The sequence below is a fragment of the Rhagoletis pomonella genome, unplaced genomic scaffold (assembly GCF_013731165.1).
Source record: "Rhagoletis pomonella isolate Grant_MI unplaced genomic scaffold, Rhpom_1.0 Rhpom_scaffold_00001, whole genome shotgun sequence".
In the NCBI taxonomy this organism is placed as follows: Eukaryota; Metazoa; Arthropoda; class Insecta; order Diptera; family Tephritidae; genus Rhagoletis; species Rhagoletis pomonella.
The window spans coordinates 45,341,976-45,358,422 of NW_023458555.1; the positions used below are offsets into that span (position 1 = coordinate 45,341,976).

The 16,447-nt window shown below is 34.9% G+C and overlaps 1 protein-coding gene across 7 annotated transcripts in view; it reads left to right on the plus strand.

Annotated features, from left to right (window-relative positions):
- The window catches only part of LOC118744737 (acetylcholine receptor subunit alpha-like 1), a 220,179-nt gene extending 206,502 nt beyond the window's left edge, over positions 1 to 13,677 (plus strand). Inside the window, exons 2-5 of one of the 7 annotated variants that reach the window (XM_036477995.1) lie at positions 8,541 to 10,334; positions 12,892 to 13,103; positions 13,224 to 13,334; positions 13,403 to 13,677. In XM_036477995.1, coding sequence (XP_036333888.1) covers positions 8,577 to 10,334; positions 12,892 to 13,103; positions 13,224 to 13,334; positions 13,403 to 13,595 — 2,274 coding nt within the window. In that variant the 5' untranslated portion in view covers positions 8,541 to 8,576 and the 3' untranslated portion in view covers positions 13,596 to 13,677. Of the gene's footprint in view, positions 1 to 8,540; positions 10,335 to 10,566; positions 10,629 to 12,891; positions 13,104 to 13,223; positions 13,335 to 13,402 lie in introns of those variants that run through there. The other 6 variants (XM_036478034.1, XM_036478003.1, XM_036478011.1 and 3 more) reach the window with 6 other exon arrangements.
- The last annotated feature ends 2,770 nt before the right edge of the window (positions 13,678 to 16,447 follow it).

A 16,447-nucleotide genomic window follows, 5' to 3' on the forward strand; every position in this document is an offset into this window, starting at 1 on the left:
TGAAACATGATTTGTACATTTGTAGTGCTGTTGTTACGATTTAAAATCCAATTGAATTTGACTGCAATCGATTTTGTTAATCGAAAATATTTTAGTTTTTTTTTTAAATTCTTTGGTAGTGATTGGAGATTTAAAATATCAAAATGAAAGTGGATTGTATATAAAAGTGGTTGACGCATTTGCAGAAACCAAAAAAAAAAAAACAATACCAGCTGAGGATACACACTTTCTGCCGGTTCTAGACTCACATATAATATAAGTTTGTGTTTGTGCCTTTAATGGACTTTCCCTTCCATATAAGGAACAAAAATGTTGATATTTAATCCTTTATAGAAACGGCGACCATAGATATATGGTTCATTTCACGTCAAGTGGCCAGGAGAAAAAACGTTTGCTTTGGAATTCGTTTACATTTTAAGTAAATTTACTTGTGCTTTACTAAACAATAGTAAAAATAAAATTAATTTTTTAATTTAGTTTTTCGTACTGTATAGTATTAAAACAATAATGCTTCGTGATTTGTATAGAAATTTTCCCGCGTTTTACAAGCCAAAATCAATCAAAAAATGTTTTACCACACCGCAAGTAAAAATTGCAAAACAAAATTTTAGAAACTTCAACCAATTTTTTAACCGGCTTGAAGAAAGGGAGGAAAGTTATCAATTTTTCGGAATGTTTTTAATTTATATTTTTTATGTAAGCTACGGATAACTTTGGACCAAGTGAACCGTTTGTGACTATTCCTTTTTTTATGAGAAAGGTGCTACCTCAAGCGTGGTCAGATTCAAATTTGGTTTAGTTCCCATCATTTTGTCGTGAAGAAATTTACGGTACTCTTAATTTTTTAACTTTAGTCCTAAATGAGCCACGCTCATTTCAATGGATTTGTCGCCTTACACTGAGAAAAAAATCAACCAAAAATTTGTTCCCAAATTCAAACTTGAAAAGGAATCAACGTAATTTTTGGTTAATATTAACAATGCCTTGGTTGACATTTTCAATAATGATTTGGTAATATTAACCACTCTTTTGTTTACACTAACCGAGCTTTTGATTGCCAATTTTTTCGTTTGAATACGCTTATGTTGAACACTTCACAGATCCGTTTTCATAATTCGGAGATACAAAACAAACATTTTTATTGTCAGTTTGACGTGATATCTCTGTCCGAATTTAAACCCGCAATATCTTCCGAAAGTTAGCAAATAGCAGGAAACAATTTACATTATGTGTTGCCACTGACGGCATTCGTACTCGAGTCTGCTGGGCGGCAACAAATAACAGCATACACCTCTGCGACAATCAGACATACCAATTTGTTTTTAAATGTTCAACTTGAATCACATTTTATACAATCGGTGAATTAACTATGAAAAAACCAAACAATAACTTGGTTGAAAAACCTCTTGTACTTTTGGCTCAGTATAAGGAAACATTTTCCCGAACAAATACTTTTACTGGAAGGGCATTGTACTGGAATGCGCAATGAAATTTACATTTTTGCAATAGACATATCGACAATATCGACACCTAAGTGGAAGATTGACCATCTTGGCTGTCAAGTTTGAAAACGGCCTGTCTCAGAAAACTTTTCAAGAACGCCCTAATTCAGAATTCGATTCATAATCACCCTATCTCAGCACAGTTTCAACATATTTTTAATTGAGATAAGGCGTTTCGAACCGAATTCTGAGATAGGGTGTTGCTGAAAAGTTTTCTGAGGTAGGCGCTTTCGAACTGGCTGCCGATATGTATGTACATTAGGGTGGTCCAAAAATGTATGAGAGAAAAGTAAAATCGGAAATTTAATGCTCTCACCCCCTAGGATTGTTCTATACCGGAAAAAAATATACCCCTGTTTTTTTTATTTTAAAATCAAAATATATTTAGAGGTCGCTCAAAGCGCTCAAAGTTTGCCATGTATTTGGTATGGGGAAAAAAAGACTTTTCGTAGAAATGGCATAGAATCCATCAAAATCAAAATTTTTCAATCTGAAAACTCTGCTTCTCTTCAGAGGACTTCAGAGAATAATGCCCAATTGTTTATTTAAAAGTTTTTTAATTTAAACTGTTTTTTCTTTTTTTCTTTTGTATATTTCTGTTTGTATATTTGATTTTTTTTTTTTTGATATTTCGGAGACCCTTAAAAAATAGTTAATGGGTGATTTTAGCACGAAAAATCCAAAAATGATGTCCATTTCGATCTGTGACAGTAACTTTTTCCTGCAGGGGATAAAAACCAAGATATACTTACACATATTTTCAGCTTTCTCTTACACAATGTTGACCTACGAACCGGCAATCCCGTCTGCAGACGGTCAAAAATGCAAACTGGGTTTTTATATGTCGGCAAGCCGGTCTGTAGACGGTCTGTGTTCGAAAGCAATTTTCTCCATTTCGAATGGTGACATAATTATAAAACTTATATTATATTATTAAAATACGGTGCTTTTAACAACGAAATCCACCGAATTTTTTTAAATCAAAAAATTTGTCCAAAGAAAAAATTTCTTTAATTACGAAATTACTAAATAGCAAGAAATAATTAATTTTAACCGTGTTTTCAAAATCTGTAATTCAACTGCCGATTAAAATAAAACGGATTGACATAACGGATTAAAATTTACACCGTCGTAAAGGTACGATTTTTGTCTAAAGATCGTGCCTTACGAATATAGAAAAAAAAATATTATAGGTGCACTAAAAATGTGTTTAGTTAACGACCGTCTGGAGGCGGTTCAGCCTACTAGGGGGTTAAGATTTGTAAACCTGAAGGTAAATTTTGTAAGAAATTAAACTCATAAATTTATGCAAATGAGTATGGAAACACTGAACAGGTATAACTTCTAGAAACACTAATTAGTTTACTTATGTTTATGAATACAATATAAAAATTGCAAATATAGGAAACGGTGATTTTCATGGCAGAATACACTCTGAGATTTGCCTTTGTCTGCCGAGGGGTCACCGCTATTAGAAAAAACTTGTTTGGTTTCTATTTTTCGATGTTGGTCAGAAACATCGAATGCATCACTCAGCGGCCGACATGGCGTATGAGTAACATTATATCCTGTCCTTATTTCATGCAGAAAATTATTGCACACTTTCATTTGATCATTAAAAACTTCGATTTTCATCCTTAATAGATAATTTTTTTTTGGAAATTTAAAAAAATTACAAAGAATCTATTATGTTAAAATTTGATTTTTTTAATAAAAAAAGAAAATATATTGGGAAAATAACCTGATTTAGAAAAAACGGTATATAGATCCGTAATCTTCGACCCAATTCTTATAACTCAAGCAGCCACCGACGGAGCGCTTTTGCGTACCTGCCGTCCATATCAACATATGAAATTGCTGTTGATAGAGAGAGAGAGAGAAACAACGCGTTGCAACGGCAACATCACCGTCATGCGGCGGAGAGTTTTCGTTACAATGAGAATCCCATAAGATAGGTCGTGCCAGCCGTCGTTCCCTTCGGTTTTACGTCGATGGCTGGTTGAGCTATCAAAAGCTGTTCAGATTTTTTTCTTGTAAATCATAGTATGCCATGTGAAATACAAAAAAAAAAAAGAAACATAAAAACCTTAAATTAAAATTGAAAAAAAAAATGTTGCGACTTTCTTTCTTAGTGAATTTGATTGCCTCCCGAAGCATTGATCCATCCTTTGCAAGACCCAATCAGCGTTTGTGCTGCTGAGTGAGATGAACGTTTCAAAAGCTGCATTTCAATCGCTTGTTTTGACTGGCAAAAGGTTTCACATGCAGACAGATTTAGAAAATTTAGAATTTTTGTGAGAGAAGAACTGGCTAAACAGAATGTAGAACCACAGCCACAAGCTATTTCGCTAGCTACATCAGAAATAATACACCATAACCACAGCTATATATTGTGGGCAATTTGAATATTTTAACTTTTGACAGCTCTTGCTACATTCTGGTTAGGCAGGAAACTAAAAATATTTGACATTTTATAGACCAAACAATTTGAGCAAAAAAAATCAAATCAGTTGCTCTACGGATACTACCTATTCAAAGTGCTATGTTGTTGAGGTTTTTTTTTCTCAAAATTAAACTCCAAAAATTAAAAAAATTTAACTAATAATGAAACAAATAAAATTAAATATATATAAAATGCTTTAATTGAGTTTTATTTGCCAGCCGCTTTTCGGCAAGATTTGCAAATACAGGAATTGTATTTTCCTTTAATTCCCTTTTTGATACTGCTCTTTTTCTATGAGCAATACAGTCCTTAATGGTCGTATGGTCTTTTAAATATGTGTTAACGTTACAAAAATTTAGAATAGAACCTCTCGCATTTGACATATTTTCGTTTTTCATATTTGTAACTGCAAATCCAACTGCTTTCGTGCAATGTTAGTGTTACCCTCGAATTTTTGTTTTGCAAGCACGCTTACTTTGTTAATGAAAACTGGCACATTTACGTTGCAACAATGTAGGACGCCTGCTATTGCCATTTTTTACATACATATGTAGCTAGGGCCAAAAACGTAAAAAAAAAAATAAGAAATCTTGCAAACAATGCAACAGTTAGCAGAGTGTGGACTACATACGTACATATGTTTGTATGTATGGTGCATGCAGCGTTGCAACATTTAACACATTCTTATAACATCACGTTTTTGACCGACTCACCAAGCCGCGAGGTTGGCCTAGTTACCAGCGTTGCAATTGCAGTTGAGGCCGTGCATCAACGACATATGTACATAAATGGAGTGGCAAACATGTCAATGTACAAATGTGTGTGTGTGTGAGTTTGGCATGTACATATGTATGTATGCAGCACAATCCCTCATCACTTAGCCACTCCATTTCCATCGTTATTTTCAACAGCACGGCTGACAGCCGCAACATCGAATGCATTGCTGCGTGCAATGTTCTGAATTTCTCCGTTCGGTTGCTGCTTTGTAGTTCACAAATACGCTTTGCTGGCATTTGCTGCAGTTCTGCGGTTTTTCCTGGTCACACAACAAAGCGCAATTGTTCCGGCTGTCATCAACAGCAACAACAGCAACATCGCGCCGCACTACCACACCAATGACAATCTGCCTCTGGCAATAACGGTATCAGAATTGTCCCTCCAACAAACGCGAAACGCATAAACACATGTGCATTCATCTACATACGAGTGTTTACATACATATACACATATGTACATACTTTTGTAAGTATCTCGATGAGTTGTCAGTTGTCAGTTTTCTTTGCCGCCACCAGATAGGTTGATCCATTTCTGCTCGGCTGTCAGTGCTATAGTAAATGTGTTGCGCGCATGTACATAAACCAAACTAACCACACAATACTCTATACAAATAGTTGATTTCGTAGAAAGTTAATTTTATATTCGCAGAAAAAATAAATAAATAAATAACATGAGTTACTTGGCGAAAATATAGTCTGTGACAAAAATATTAAAGTGGGTTTTTTTTTACTTTTTATTACTTAACAAGTGCATTAAAAATTTGAATTTGTATTTTTTTAGCGAAATATATAAACAACGAGTATTTAGGCCCATACATGCATATGTACATACATGAATTAGTACCAATTTTATTTTAATAAATACTTTTATAAACGTAAATATGAACACTTTTGTCCATGTGTATGTGTATATCACTTTAATATTAATATATTAACTTTTATAATTCCGATGAAATCTTGCAATTTTTTTTCGGTGAGGCATCATAATGTACGTGCATTAGGGTGGTCCAAATTAAAGTAGAGTCGGAATTTTAATGCTCTCACCCTCTAGGATTGTTTTTTTTAATCAAAACATGTTTAGAGCGCTCAAATTTTGCATGTAGTTTATATGGAGCAAAAAGTAAGGGCCTGGGCCACACTGGAGAAGGGAATCTTACGTTATGTATCTCTTGTTTTTTCATAACCAGTATACGTGAATATGTACAAATGTACATACATACATCTGCTTTAGCTGAAGGTTATATTTTTGTCTTTTTTCTATTTAGATCCCTACCTCGACTCCTGTTCGTTCTAATTACATTTATTTTATTCTGTGTTCCTTTATCTTCATTTTTATCTTTACACCCTACAGATAAAAAAACCGATAGTAACATCCAACAAAATATCGCAAAATTGGTTATTATATTGGTAGCAAAGTCGATTAGAAAATCGATAAAAATATCCATGACAAAATTGATAAATATCGATAACAAAATCAATAGATATCGATAACAAAATCAATAAATATCGATAACAAAATCGATAAATATCGATAACAGAATCGATAAATATCGTTAACAAAATCCATAAATATTGATAGCAAAATCGATTAACAATGATAAGAAAATCTATAAATATCGATAACAAAGCCGACAAAAAATACCGCTAACAAAATATGTAGTTAAATATTTCGATAACAAATCGATTATTATATCGATAAGTTCCGAAAATATCGATAACAAAATTAGTAGCAATATCGATAACAAAATCGATTAATATCGATAATAAAATCGATAAACATCGATAACAAAATCGATAAAAAAATACCTCTAACAAAATAGTTAAAAATATCGATAAAAAATCGATTATTATATCGATAAGTTCCGAAAATATCGATATCTAAATTAATAACAATATCGATAAAAACTCCGATAACAAGCCGATAAAAATGTCGATAACAAAACTCTTAAAAATATCGATTATTTTATCAATAAGTCTCGAGAATCCCGAAAATCTCTAAAACCCCCAAAATAGTTTCCAGATTGAGTCTCTGTGTCTCTCTCTATATCCTTTCCCCTTTAATTACCTTTATTTTAATCTACCTTCCCCTATCTTTATCTTTACTTTTATCGGTATCCTCATCCTCATCCTCATCTTTGTTTTTATTTTTATGTTTATCATATTCTTCATGTACATATTCCCCTTCACCTTTGCCCTTATACATATAGGTAAAGTGTTTAAATTTTCCTTGGTCTTCATTTTTGCCAATATTTTTACGCATCTTGGGTTTTGTTTTTATATTTACCTTTGCCTTTATCCTTTTCTTTATCTATGTACGTCCTCACCTTTACTTTCATTCTTGTATTGGCCTTTTTCTAAGCGTTATTATTTAACCTTTTTTTAGCACAAGAAGCACTTGTTTCAGCCCCAACCATTTCCGTTGCATCATTTCCGTTGCACCATTTCCGTGTGCAATTTCTGTTGAATTTGCAAATTTACTCCCAAACAACCAATCGCCGCTAAAGAAGTTTCATTTCGAAAAAAACAAATATTCGTTGTAGAGCTATAGCAAAACGTATGTATTCGTTACTGAGTAACGGGTACAAACCCTGATTCGAAATACCGAATCGTAAATCATATAATAATCTCGTTACTCGCAGGATCCGTATTTGCACCATTAACATAAATGAATACAACGCAACACATTGTGCGGGAACGAAACTGTTGTTCGATACTAAAGGGTGTTGCGTGTGTATGTACTCTGCAGAAAAAAATTATCAATTGATGAAAATAACCAACTTCTAGTTACTTTTTTTGCGGGAGTTCGGTAAATAACTAACTTTTAATTAGCTATGACAAAACTAATTTTAATTTAGTTGTAAAGTCGTGCAAGAGTCTTGCAGACGTTATCGAGAGTTTGTTTTCTCTAAAAGTTCCTATTCAAATATCCGCATTCAAAAATTACTTTCAATACACGTTTTTTCTAAACTTCGCAGATTGTTTTTCCTATTCAGAATAAATGAAAGGAATATCGAAATTTTATATTTTCATTTTGAAGTTATGTCTGACGGTGTTCGAATATGGGACCACCTACAGCAGAATATGTTAACAAATATGAAATGTAATAAAATAAATAAATAAATAAAAAATAACAAAAAAATATTTTGTTTTTCTTATTGATATTTTATGTACAAAACTAGTTAGCTACAAGTAAGTTGGCATCACCCTTCAAAAATAGTTAGTTACGGCCACGGGAAATAGCTAATAAATAGTTACCACTAGTCGACTGCTAGTTAGTGAATAGTTAGCTACAAACTAGTCCCATTTCCTGCAGGGTGCGTACATGCATGCATATGTACGAACGAACATTTTCTTACACTTGAAGTTTCGTTGCAATGATTCCTGTGTTGTAAAAGTGCTTTTATCAAAAGTAACGAGTAAAGTAACGATACGAAAGATACGGGAGTTGATTTGATTAGTAACGATTACATACGGGTATCCAAAATTTCGTTACTTTTTCAGCTATAGCTCGTAGGAATGGTATGGAATTCTTGAAAATCAATATTTTTCGAACGGAAAACAGGATACAGTTTTTTTTTAGATATAGAACGATCCTAGGGGGTGAGAGCATTAAAATTTCGACTTTACTTTTTCGCATGCATTTTGGACCACTCCAATGTACTTACATGCATGTGTAACTAAACTTTACTTTACTTTTTTGTTAGCCAATTATCTACATATTTCAAACTCTATTTAAGAGTACATTAGCCAGTCTATGTGCTCCAAAATATATTTATAAAATCTGATAAAAATCACGAAGGACACTACTCATTTACACAGCAAACCTCTCCTCCACCACAACACGCGCTCTTCGAAATGTTATGGCATTGCACCCTTCGACTCGCATTATTGGATTATCGCTTAATCGCAATAAATGTATTGATTTACGATTTAATTGCATCGGAAATTGTAAACGTAAATGCGCACATTGTTATGGCGACCACTGGCATGACGGAATTTGACAAATCAGCAGCAATGCAGACAACAGACGCAACAACAACAACGAAAGTAGCAGGAGAAGGAAGCGAAGAGCAGCAGCGAGATGCTTCGAAATTTTCTATTTCCAGAAGGTCAACAGCAGGAATGAGCAACGACGACGACCCAGCTGAGCTGGCACATTTCGCACACAAGCCGATGCGTGGCAGTGGCGAAGCGGGTGGCAACAACAATTTGAGTACCAGAAATATTAGATTTGCGTTGATGGCAAATGAAAACAGCAACAACTATGCCAGCGATCAACAAATAGCTGCAGCAAGGCCATTTGATATGATCGGGGTGATGATGACGATGACGATGACGATGACGATGACTGACAATTGCAGCCGTTTCACCAACATTCACATCAACGTTATGCCAACAATAAATGAGAGCGTTGACAATTTTCGAAATGACAAAAGGCAAATCGCATCAGCAGCAGTGGTTGGGCAAAATAATATGAAAGCCGTGACAGGCGTACTTGTAACCACAGCACGAACTGCAGCAGCAGCAACAACAATGGCAGCTAAAGAGCCTGCAACAACAAAAGCGGCAAAGGTGAAAGCAGTTGCAAGGCAGTCAGCAATAAAAGCAAAAGTCATAACAGCAATAAAATCGGCAGCGACACAATTTACGGCATTGACTGCAGCAGCGCCAGCGACACGTGAAGCAGCATTGACATCAACGGCAGTAGCAGCAACGCCAACATTGCCAGCAGTCAGCACACATGGAACCACTGCAGGACCAGCGCCAAGAACAAGCACATCTAAAGCTTCCACAACAATGTCGAAGTTGCCAATAACAACAACGTCAACTCCAACAACAACGCGTGCAGCACCATGGTGGCCAGCATTGCACGGTCATGATTTATTATCGCCAACAAATGGGATGCCAAATTGTCGAGTAACGTCTGTGATGTTTGCGTGTGTAGAAAAATGCCAAGCGACAACAAATAACAATGCAACACCACCAACAACTGCAACATCAATGGCATTTGTTAAACCATCAGAAGCCATCAAATCATCAGCAACAGCAACGGCAACGGCAGCATCATCACCGTCATCATCACTACCATCATCGCCAACCACATCAGCATTAACCACCAAGATGCAGGAGGCACCCACGACAGCAGCAAAGGCGACAACTACAACAACAACAGCAAAAATACATGCAGCAACAACAAACGCTAACCAGCAATCTTGGTCAACAACACATGTCACAAGCGCTGGTGGCGTAAAATTGTCGCCATCAACCAACGAAAACAACTCAATGACATTTAAAGCGTACAGCAACAAAACAAAGTTTGCAACAACAACAATAATAACAACTACTCCCAAGCGAGAAAAAATTCCATCGAAGCATCAAGCTGGTCGCACTTTTCCAGTGCCTGCAGCACCAGTGGAGTCAACCCCTTCAACTAGACCAACCAATTTAACAAGTACGCTAGCAACAGCAACAACAACAACAACTTCAAATATAGTAACAACGTCAACAAAAAGTGCAATAGCAAAGTCAACTAGCACATTGCAGTTGCACTGGCAACGCATTCTATCGCGTCGAAAACGTTATCTGGCCTTTCCGGAGGGAGCATCGTTTTCCGTATGTGGCAGCACATTTTTATTGCTTTATTAATGATTGCTAAGGGAATTTGTGCGATGCAACTTTTTCTTACACTCGTATAAATGTGTGTGGTTGCACTTGTGTGGATGTGTTTTAAAAAGTTTGAATGGATGTATGCGTTTTTTTTTGCGTTACACTTTTGTACATTTCTGCCAGTATATTCAGTGGTTTTGGTAACTTTTTTCGTATTACTTTTCTATTACAATTTTAGTCGCACTACATATTTTCCACCACAAGTGACTTAATTTTACATTGCGTATTTAGGTAATTAGAGTAAGTATACATTAGACGGAGTCGCGTTAAAAATTTTGCCATTATACAAAGTTTGAAAACTTACTTTGAGAACATTTTAGGGCCATTAACATTTTCGCCCTTGGAGAGTCCTTCAGGCAGCCAAAATCGAAATTTTTTCAACTTTGACATTTATGACTCCATTCAGGAGTTCAGGGCTATTTTTTGGATAATTTCCGGACTAGATCACGACTAGTTTAGCACCATTTGGGGTCTAGTCGGGATCATTTCGGAACCTGTTCAGAATTATTTCAGGATCTTTTCGGGACTAGTTCGGGGTCATTTCCAGTTCGGAGGCGTTTCGAGCCCTATTCAGGACCATTTCGGGCCTAGTTGCCAACAATTTTAGGGCCAGTTTTTTAATAGTTCTGGACCAATTCCGGACTGGTTCAGAACTATTGCAGGAACGTTTCGGGACTAGCAAAGGATTATATTGGGACTAGTAAGGGCCAATTCGGAACTGTTTCAAGACTTATTCGCTATCCTTTCGGGTCAAGTTCGCTGCTTTTTCAGACAGAATAGTTGGATCATTTTAAACCCTTTTCTTCTGTATATACAACTCCAGGGAGGATGAGAGAAGATACCTCATTTCAAAAGGTAGAAAAAGTAAGCAGAAAATAAAGGGTTGCCACTGTTGGTTGTTTTCAACTCTAATTTGGTTGTTTGGTTGTTTTTTCTCTGGTTTGGTTGTTTTTTGAATTAGAAATCAGCAAATGTTTTTATTACAAAAAGTATTATTGCATACTGAATGCCAAAAATGAATAAATGAGCTTTGCGAACTCCTCTTTTTAATGTAAACTGTTTTATATGCCCATTAGCGTGGTCCAAAAATAAAATTTTCGAGATAAGTCTTCGGGCACCTTCCAAAATTTTTCCTCTTACCGAAAAAGGTGCTGGTATCAAACATTATGTTTTTAAGTATAAATTTAGAGTATGCTCATGATGCTCATATTTTACTCTAGAAGTACATATTGCGTACATATATTAATCAAGCAATTTATTAAGCAACCTAAGAACATTTCAAATTTATTTGAATTATTTAAAAAAGTATCACAAGCTTCAGTTGTCATGGCAACAGTAGCATTTTATAAAAATCACCAATATTTTTGCCAGTTTCACAGCGATCCAGTAGCGCTTTTCGGGGTCATTGAGCACCCTGTATTGGTTAGAGTAGAAAATTGAAAGTTGGTATAGATATTACAAATCGTCACTACATAAATAGTTGCTATTTTTAAAGAGGTTTGACAAAAAAAAAATTCAGTTAATGCCAAATTACCAAAATCTATTCATTCTTAATTTTTTAATTTGCATCGCGAGATGGTAACCAAATTTACCAGTGCGCAGAATGCGAAAAAGGGTTTAAAAATTACCAGGAACTTTATTTACCGGTAACAAATTTTTTGTTACGAACGCAGAATAAGCCTGTAAGAGGGTGAATCAATAGCAAAGCAACTTAATGTCAATTGACATTATTTCACTTTTCAGTTCTGTATTAATATGTGACATTAATTCCGTTGACATAATTTCACGTCACCACTCGATACACTGTGCGTCGTCTACGATGGAATTTGTAAATGCTGCAGGAACTAAAAGGAACATAAACCCGTATATTAGCTTATTTTCAGAAATCCAGTTTTAATACTTGGATTATATAAGTTCACATCGATACAAGATATAAAATCTGTGTTTGTCAGACATGTTCTGTAAATCGCACGATTTGAGGTCGGTATGATTTGCTAAATAATTATGATTACTTCTAATGAAAAGATTGAATATTTTATAATAGACCCATAAAAGAAACATGAGAAATGTTATATCACCATTTTTAATAAAAAAGCATCTGAAATTTTTGGTTAATAAAAATCTGGGAAAATATTTCCAACATCGCACCGATTTCAAAAGAACGAGTTACAGAACTTGCCTGTATATTAAACCAAGTGCAGTGATGTCACCGTTTCCTTGCTATTTCATTCTTTAAAACACTATTTTCCCCATTTACCTCCTATTTGTGTGCCGTTTTTTCAGAGTGAAGGCTTTCAAAATTAGCTAAATATGTATTTGCCATTTTCAATTCGAAAATGATATATTCCTCCTAAATATTTTGAGAATGTGTACAAAAGTAGTTGATTTTACCTCTCATATAAAGTTAATAAATTTCGGCGTGACATTTTTTAATACAAATCCTTCGTCGCTATGCAAATGCATATATGTATGTATGTATGTATGAAATTTCCACCAATTTCAGGTCTCAATGTGCATCACAGTCGGCATAATCGGCAATCCTAGATACAATTATATGAGTTACGGCCTTAATTGGGGTGTCTCCTACGACCTACCCAATGCTACTTGGGTACTGAATCAACTGCATGGCCTGACCCGGCGTCCGACGCCTATGGCTGTGGTGCATAGGCGCAGCAAACGAGCACTTTATGAGCGTATCGGGGAAGCTGTGCAAAAGTACATACTTTCATACATAATTTCTTAGAAAAATAATTAAAATTTATGTAGATAATATTCAACTTAAATTTTTGTGATCATTAGTGAATTAACTGATTTTTCTTTTCATATTTCTTTCAGCATGGGCTACAACGGACGCGATTGTGTGCTGCGTGCGCTTTGCGAAAGTCGTCAATATTTTACGCGCAATAAAATGGGAATGATTGGTGAGATGTTGCGCGTTGTCTTCAGGTCAGCTGCAAATTCACTCCTTTATATTTTTGTACTTAAAAACTGAAAAAAATTTTGCATCCTTACAGCTTGCCAAAGCAACGTTTATTTACGCGTGAGTTGCGGGAGAATTCCGAGATTGGAGTCTATGATCACGCTTATCGTAAAGCACGCTCAGTGGATTGCGTAACCCATTATGACTGCCCGTTTTCGTTGCTCGAATTGGCATTTGGTAGATATGCCAAGCCGCCTACAGATTATTATGAAAAAATCGGCATGTGAAAGAGGACGCAACAAGCCAAAATGGAAGCAATAGTTTGGTATTGGAGGAAGTTATGAAATTTCTATTGAAAAATAAATATGTATGTATGTATAAATACAACAATGCTTATTAAAAATTCATTAAAATATCTAAATATTGTCTTGGGATAATTTGCAAGCACATACATTCATATGTACATAGGTAAACAAAATATATATATATATCATTCTGATTTTATTTGTAAACGATATTTGACTCAGACATTCTACCGAGTGTCAAATTTATTATAATACTAGCAGACCCGGCGAACTGCGTCTTTCCCAAAATTAATTTTTTATTGAAACATTTCCAACGTTTTCACCAATAATTCACGTTCACGCTTGGGTTTTTGGTCGTCAGAAGGCATATCCTCCATTCCCGTCTTAGATAACCTAACGAAAGCGTTATGAAGAAGTTCTTGCGGCAACAATGATCCGGTTCGATGTTGGATCCAGTGTTGCCAGGTCATCCGCATGAGAAATCGTCCCGCTTGGTCTGAACAAACATCATTTCCTACCCAAAAACTTTTTTTTTCAAATGTATGCACACATAATTGTTCTTATCAAACTTTTATTGTATACAAAGGTACATAAGTATTTACGTAAGGTATATTAAAATATCATTTCGACAGAGCACATTAAAACTCATTGTAGACTGGTTTGAGATCGTTAATATAAAAATCATTTCATACATACACTTGTGATCAGCTGATTAAGTCATCAACATTTTGATCGATTGCGGCTGTTTTTCTTTTGTTTATTTAATGTTTACTATTTTCCATAAAAGCCAAGCTCATTATATAACAAACAAAATATAAATCCACATTTCAAACTTTGTGCAAAAATTTAAAAAAATTTTTAAATTTTTCAGATTTTTTTTATTCAGATTTAATAAATTATTTTTTGAGTACGCTATCAAGCCCATTAAATTCCAGGGTAATAATGAATAAGAAGAATAAAAAAAAATGCGCGTACGCTTGGCTTGCATCACATCTAAATCATCTGTGTCCAAAGACTAAATATCTTTTGAAGAAGCTGCTGCAAAAAACAAAGCTTGTAAAGATATACTAAGAAAATAATTCAAAATCAGTTCTACTTGCAAGATTTAGTAACAGAGAAAAATTACTGGATATTTAAAAAACCTGGCAACGCTGGGTTAATCGTGCTTGAATCTGTATGGTATAATTGGTGGCAATTTCAAAATGCGGGAGTATCATTGGCCCTCAGAAATCCAATAAACATAAACTTATTTCAGACGAAATACCTTAAGTGTCTTAAAATTTTATTTATAGGCATTCATAAAGAATTGTCTTTATTCTGTTTAGTCGCCGTAAAGCAAGGACTGCAACAGTGGTAATTTGACTTTGATCCTTCGTGTCAGCGAATGACTTCACTTGACGATTTTTAGCAATAACTCGACTCCAGCGGCATCTTGCAACTCTTTTTGTGCAACAGTAGATATTGCCCCTACCGTTACCAATATATATCTCGAATATGAGCGAAATCGGACATTAAATACGGTTTTTATTAATAACTCGACTCCAGCGCCTTTCAAGTTGTCAATCTAAATTATACCCACTCAAACACATACAAAAAGCCATTAAAATCGTTTCGGTCGTTTAGGAGGATGTCACCCATAAACACACATACGGAAGAATTATATATCGTTACCTGAATTCACAAAGGCCCTAACCATCATTTTTTTTATTTTACAGGACAAGCAAAAAACATTATAAAAAAGAGTATCTAATACAGGTAGCATGTTGCTTTTAACTCCGTTATTTTTGGTACTAACACTACAATTTTTATTGAGTTTTACGTCCTATCAAAATCTGTAAAAAACGCAGCTTCGAGAAAAGTGTTGGTTGGGGCGTCTGTGAATTTAGGTAATGCTATGTAGTTTTTCACGGGTAGATTTCAGTATATTTGGAAGGCGCCATGCCCCCTTTTCCAATAACCCCCTACAATACTCCATGAGTATGGGACTGATTTCAAATACCTCGGTATCTCGTCCACCTATCAGAAAAAAATATACTATATGTTAATCCAGGCAACAAGCTATCTACGTGCCAAATTGCAAGAAAATCGCAGCATAATGAAAATTTTCTCGAATAGATCGGTCCCTGGTCCACTTACCGGAGAAAAATTATCCTATATGTATGTATATTAATCCAGGCAATTAGCTACCTTTGGGTCAAATTTCAAACAAATCGGATCATAAATACGATTTTGTCGAATATATCGGTCCCTGGTCCACTTACAGGAGAAAAGGATCCTATATGCTAATCTAGACAATAAGCTACCTATATACCAATTTCAAGCAAATCAACACAGCATTCTGAAGGCCTACAATTCATTTATTTAAGATTAACATTTTAAAACAATCAAGAAATAAATAAATGCAGATACAGTCCTGAGCACAGAGATGAGATCATTTAACGTTGCTTGGTGTTATGAATTATATACATATGTACTGTTATCTACCAATAAGTTTATCTTCTTAAAAGTAAATTTATATCATTTAATTACACATGCAAAACTTTAGTAGCTGACCACACATAGAGCGGGTCATTTTTGTTTACAAGTTCCTTGCATAACATTATGCTATTGATACTGTCACCCTTGAGTTTATTTCTTAGCTTAGTTTTTATCAAAGAAAGCGTTGAATATTTGCGTTCTACAGCCACAGAGCTATGTGTTAATGAAAATATATTGAAAACAAAATTGGCGAGATGCATGAAGCTATTTTCATTCATTCCATTTTTAATAGAATAAACTTTTTCCCAAAACATTTCAATATCCAGATCGGTGGAAATATCAAGCTCACTTAGCCT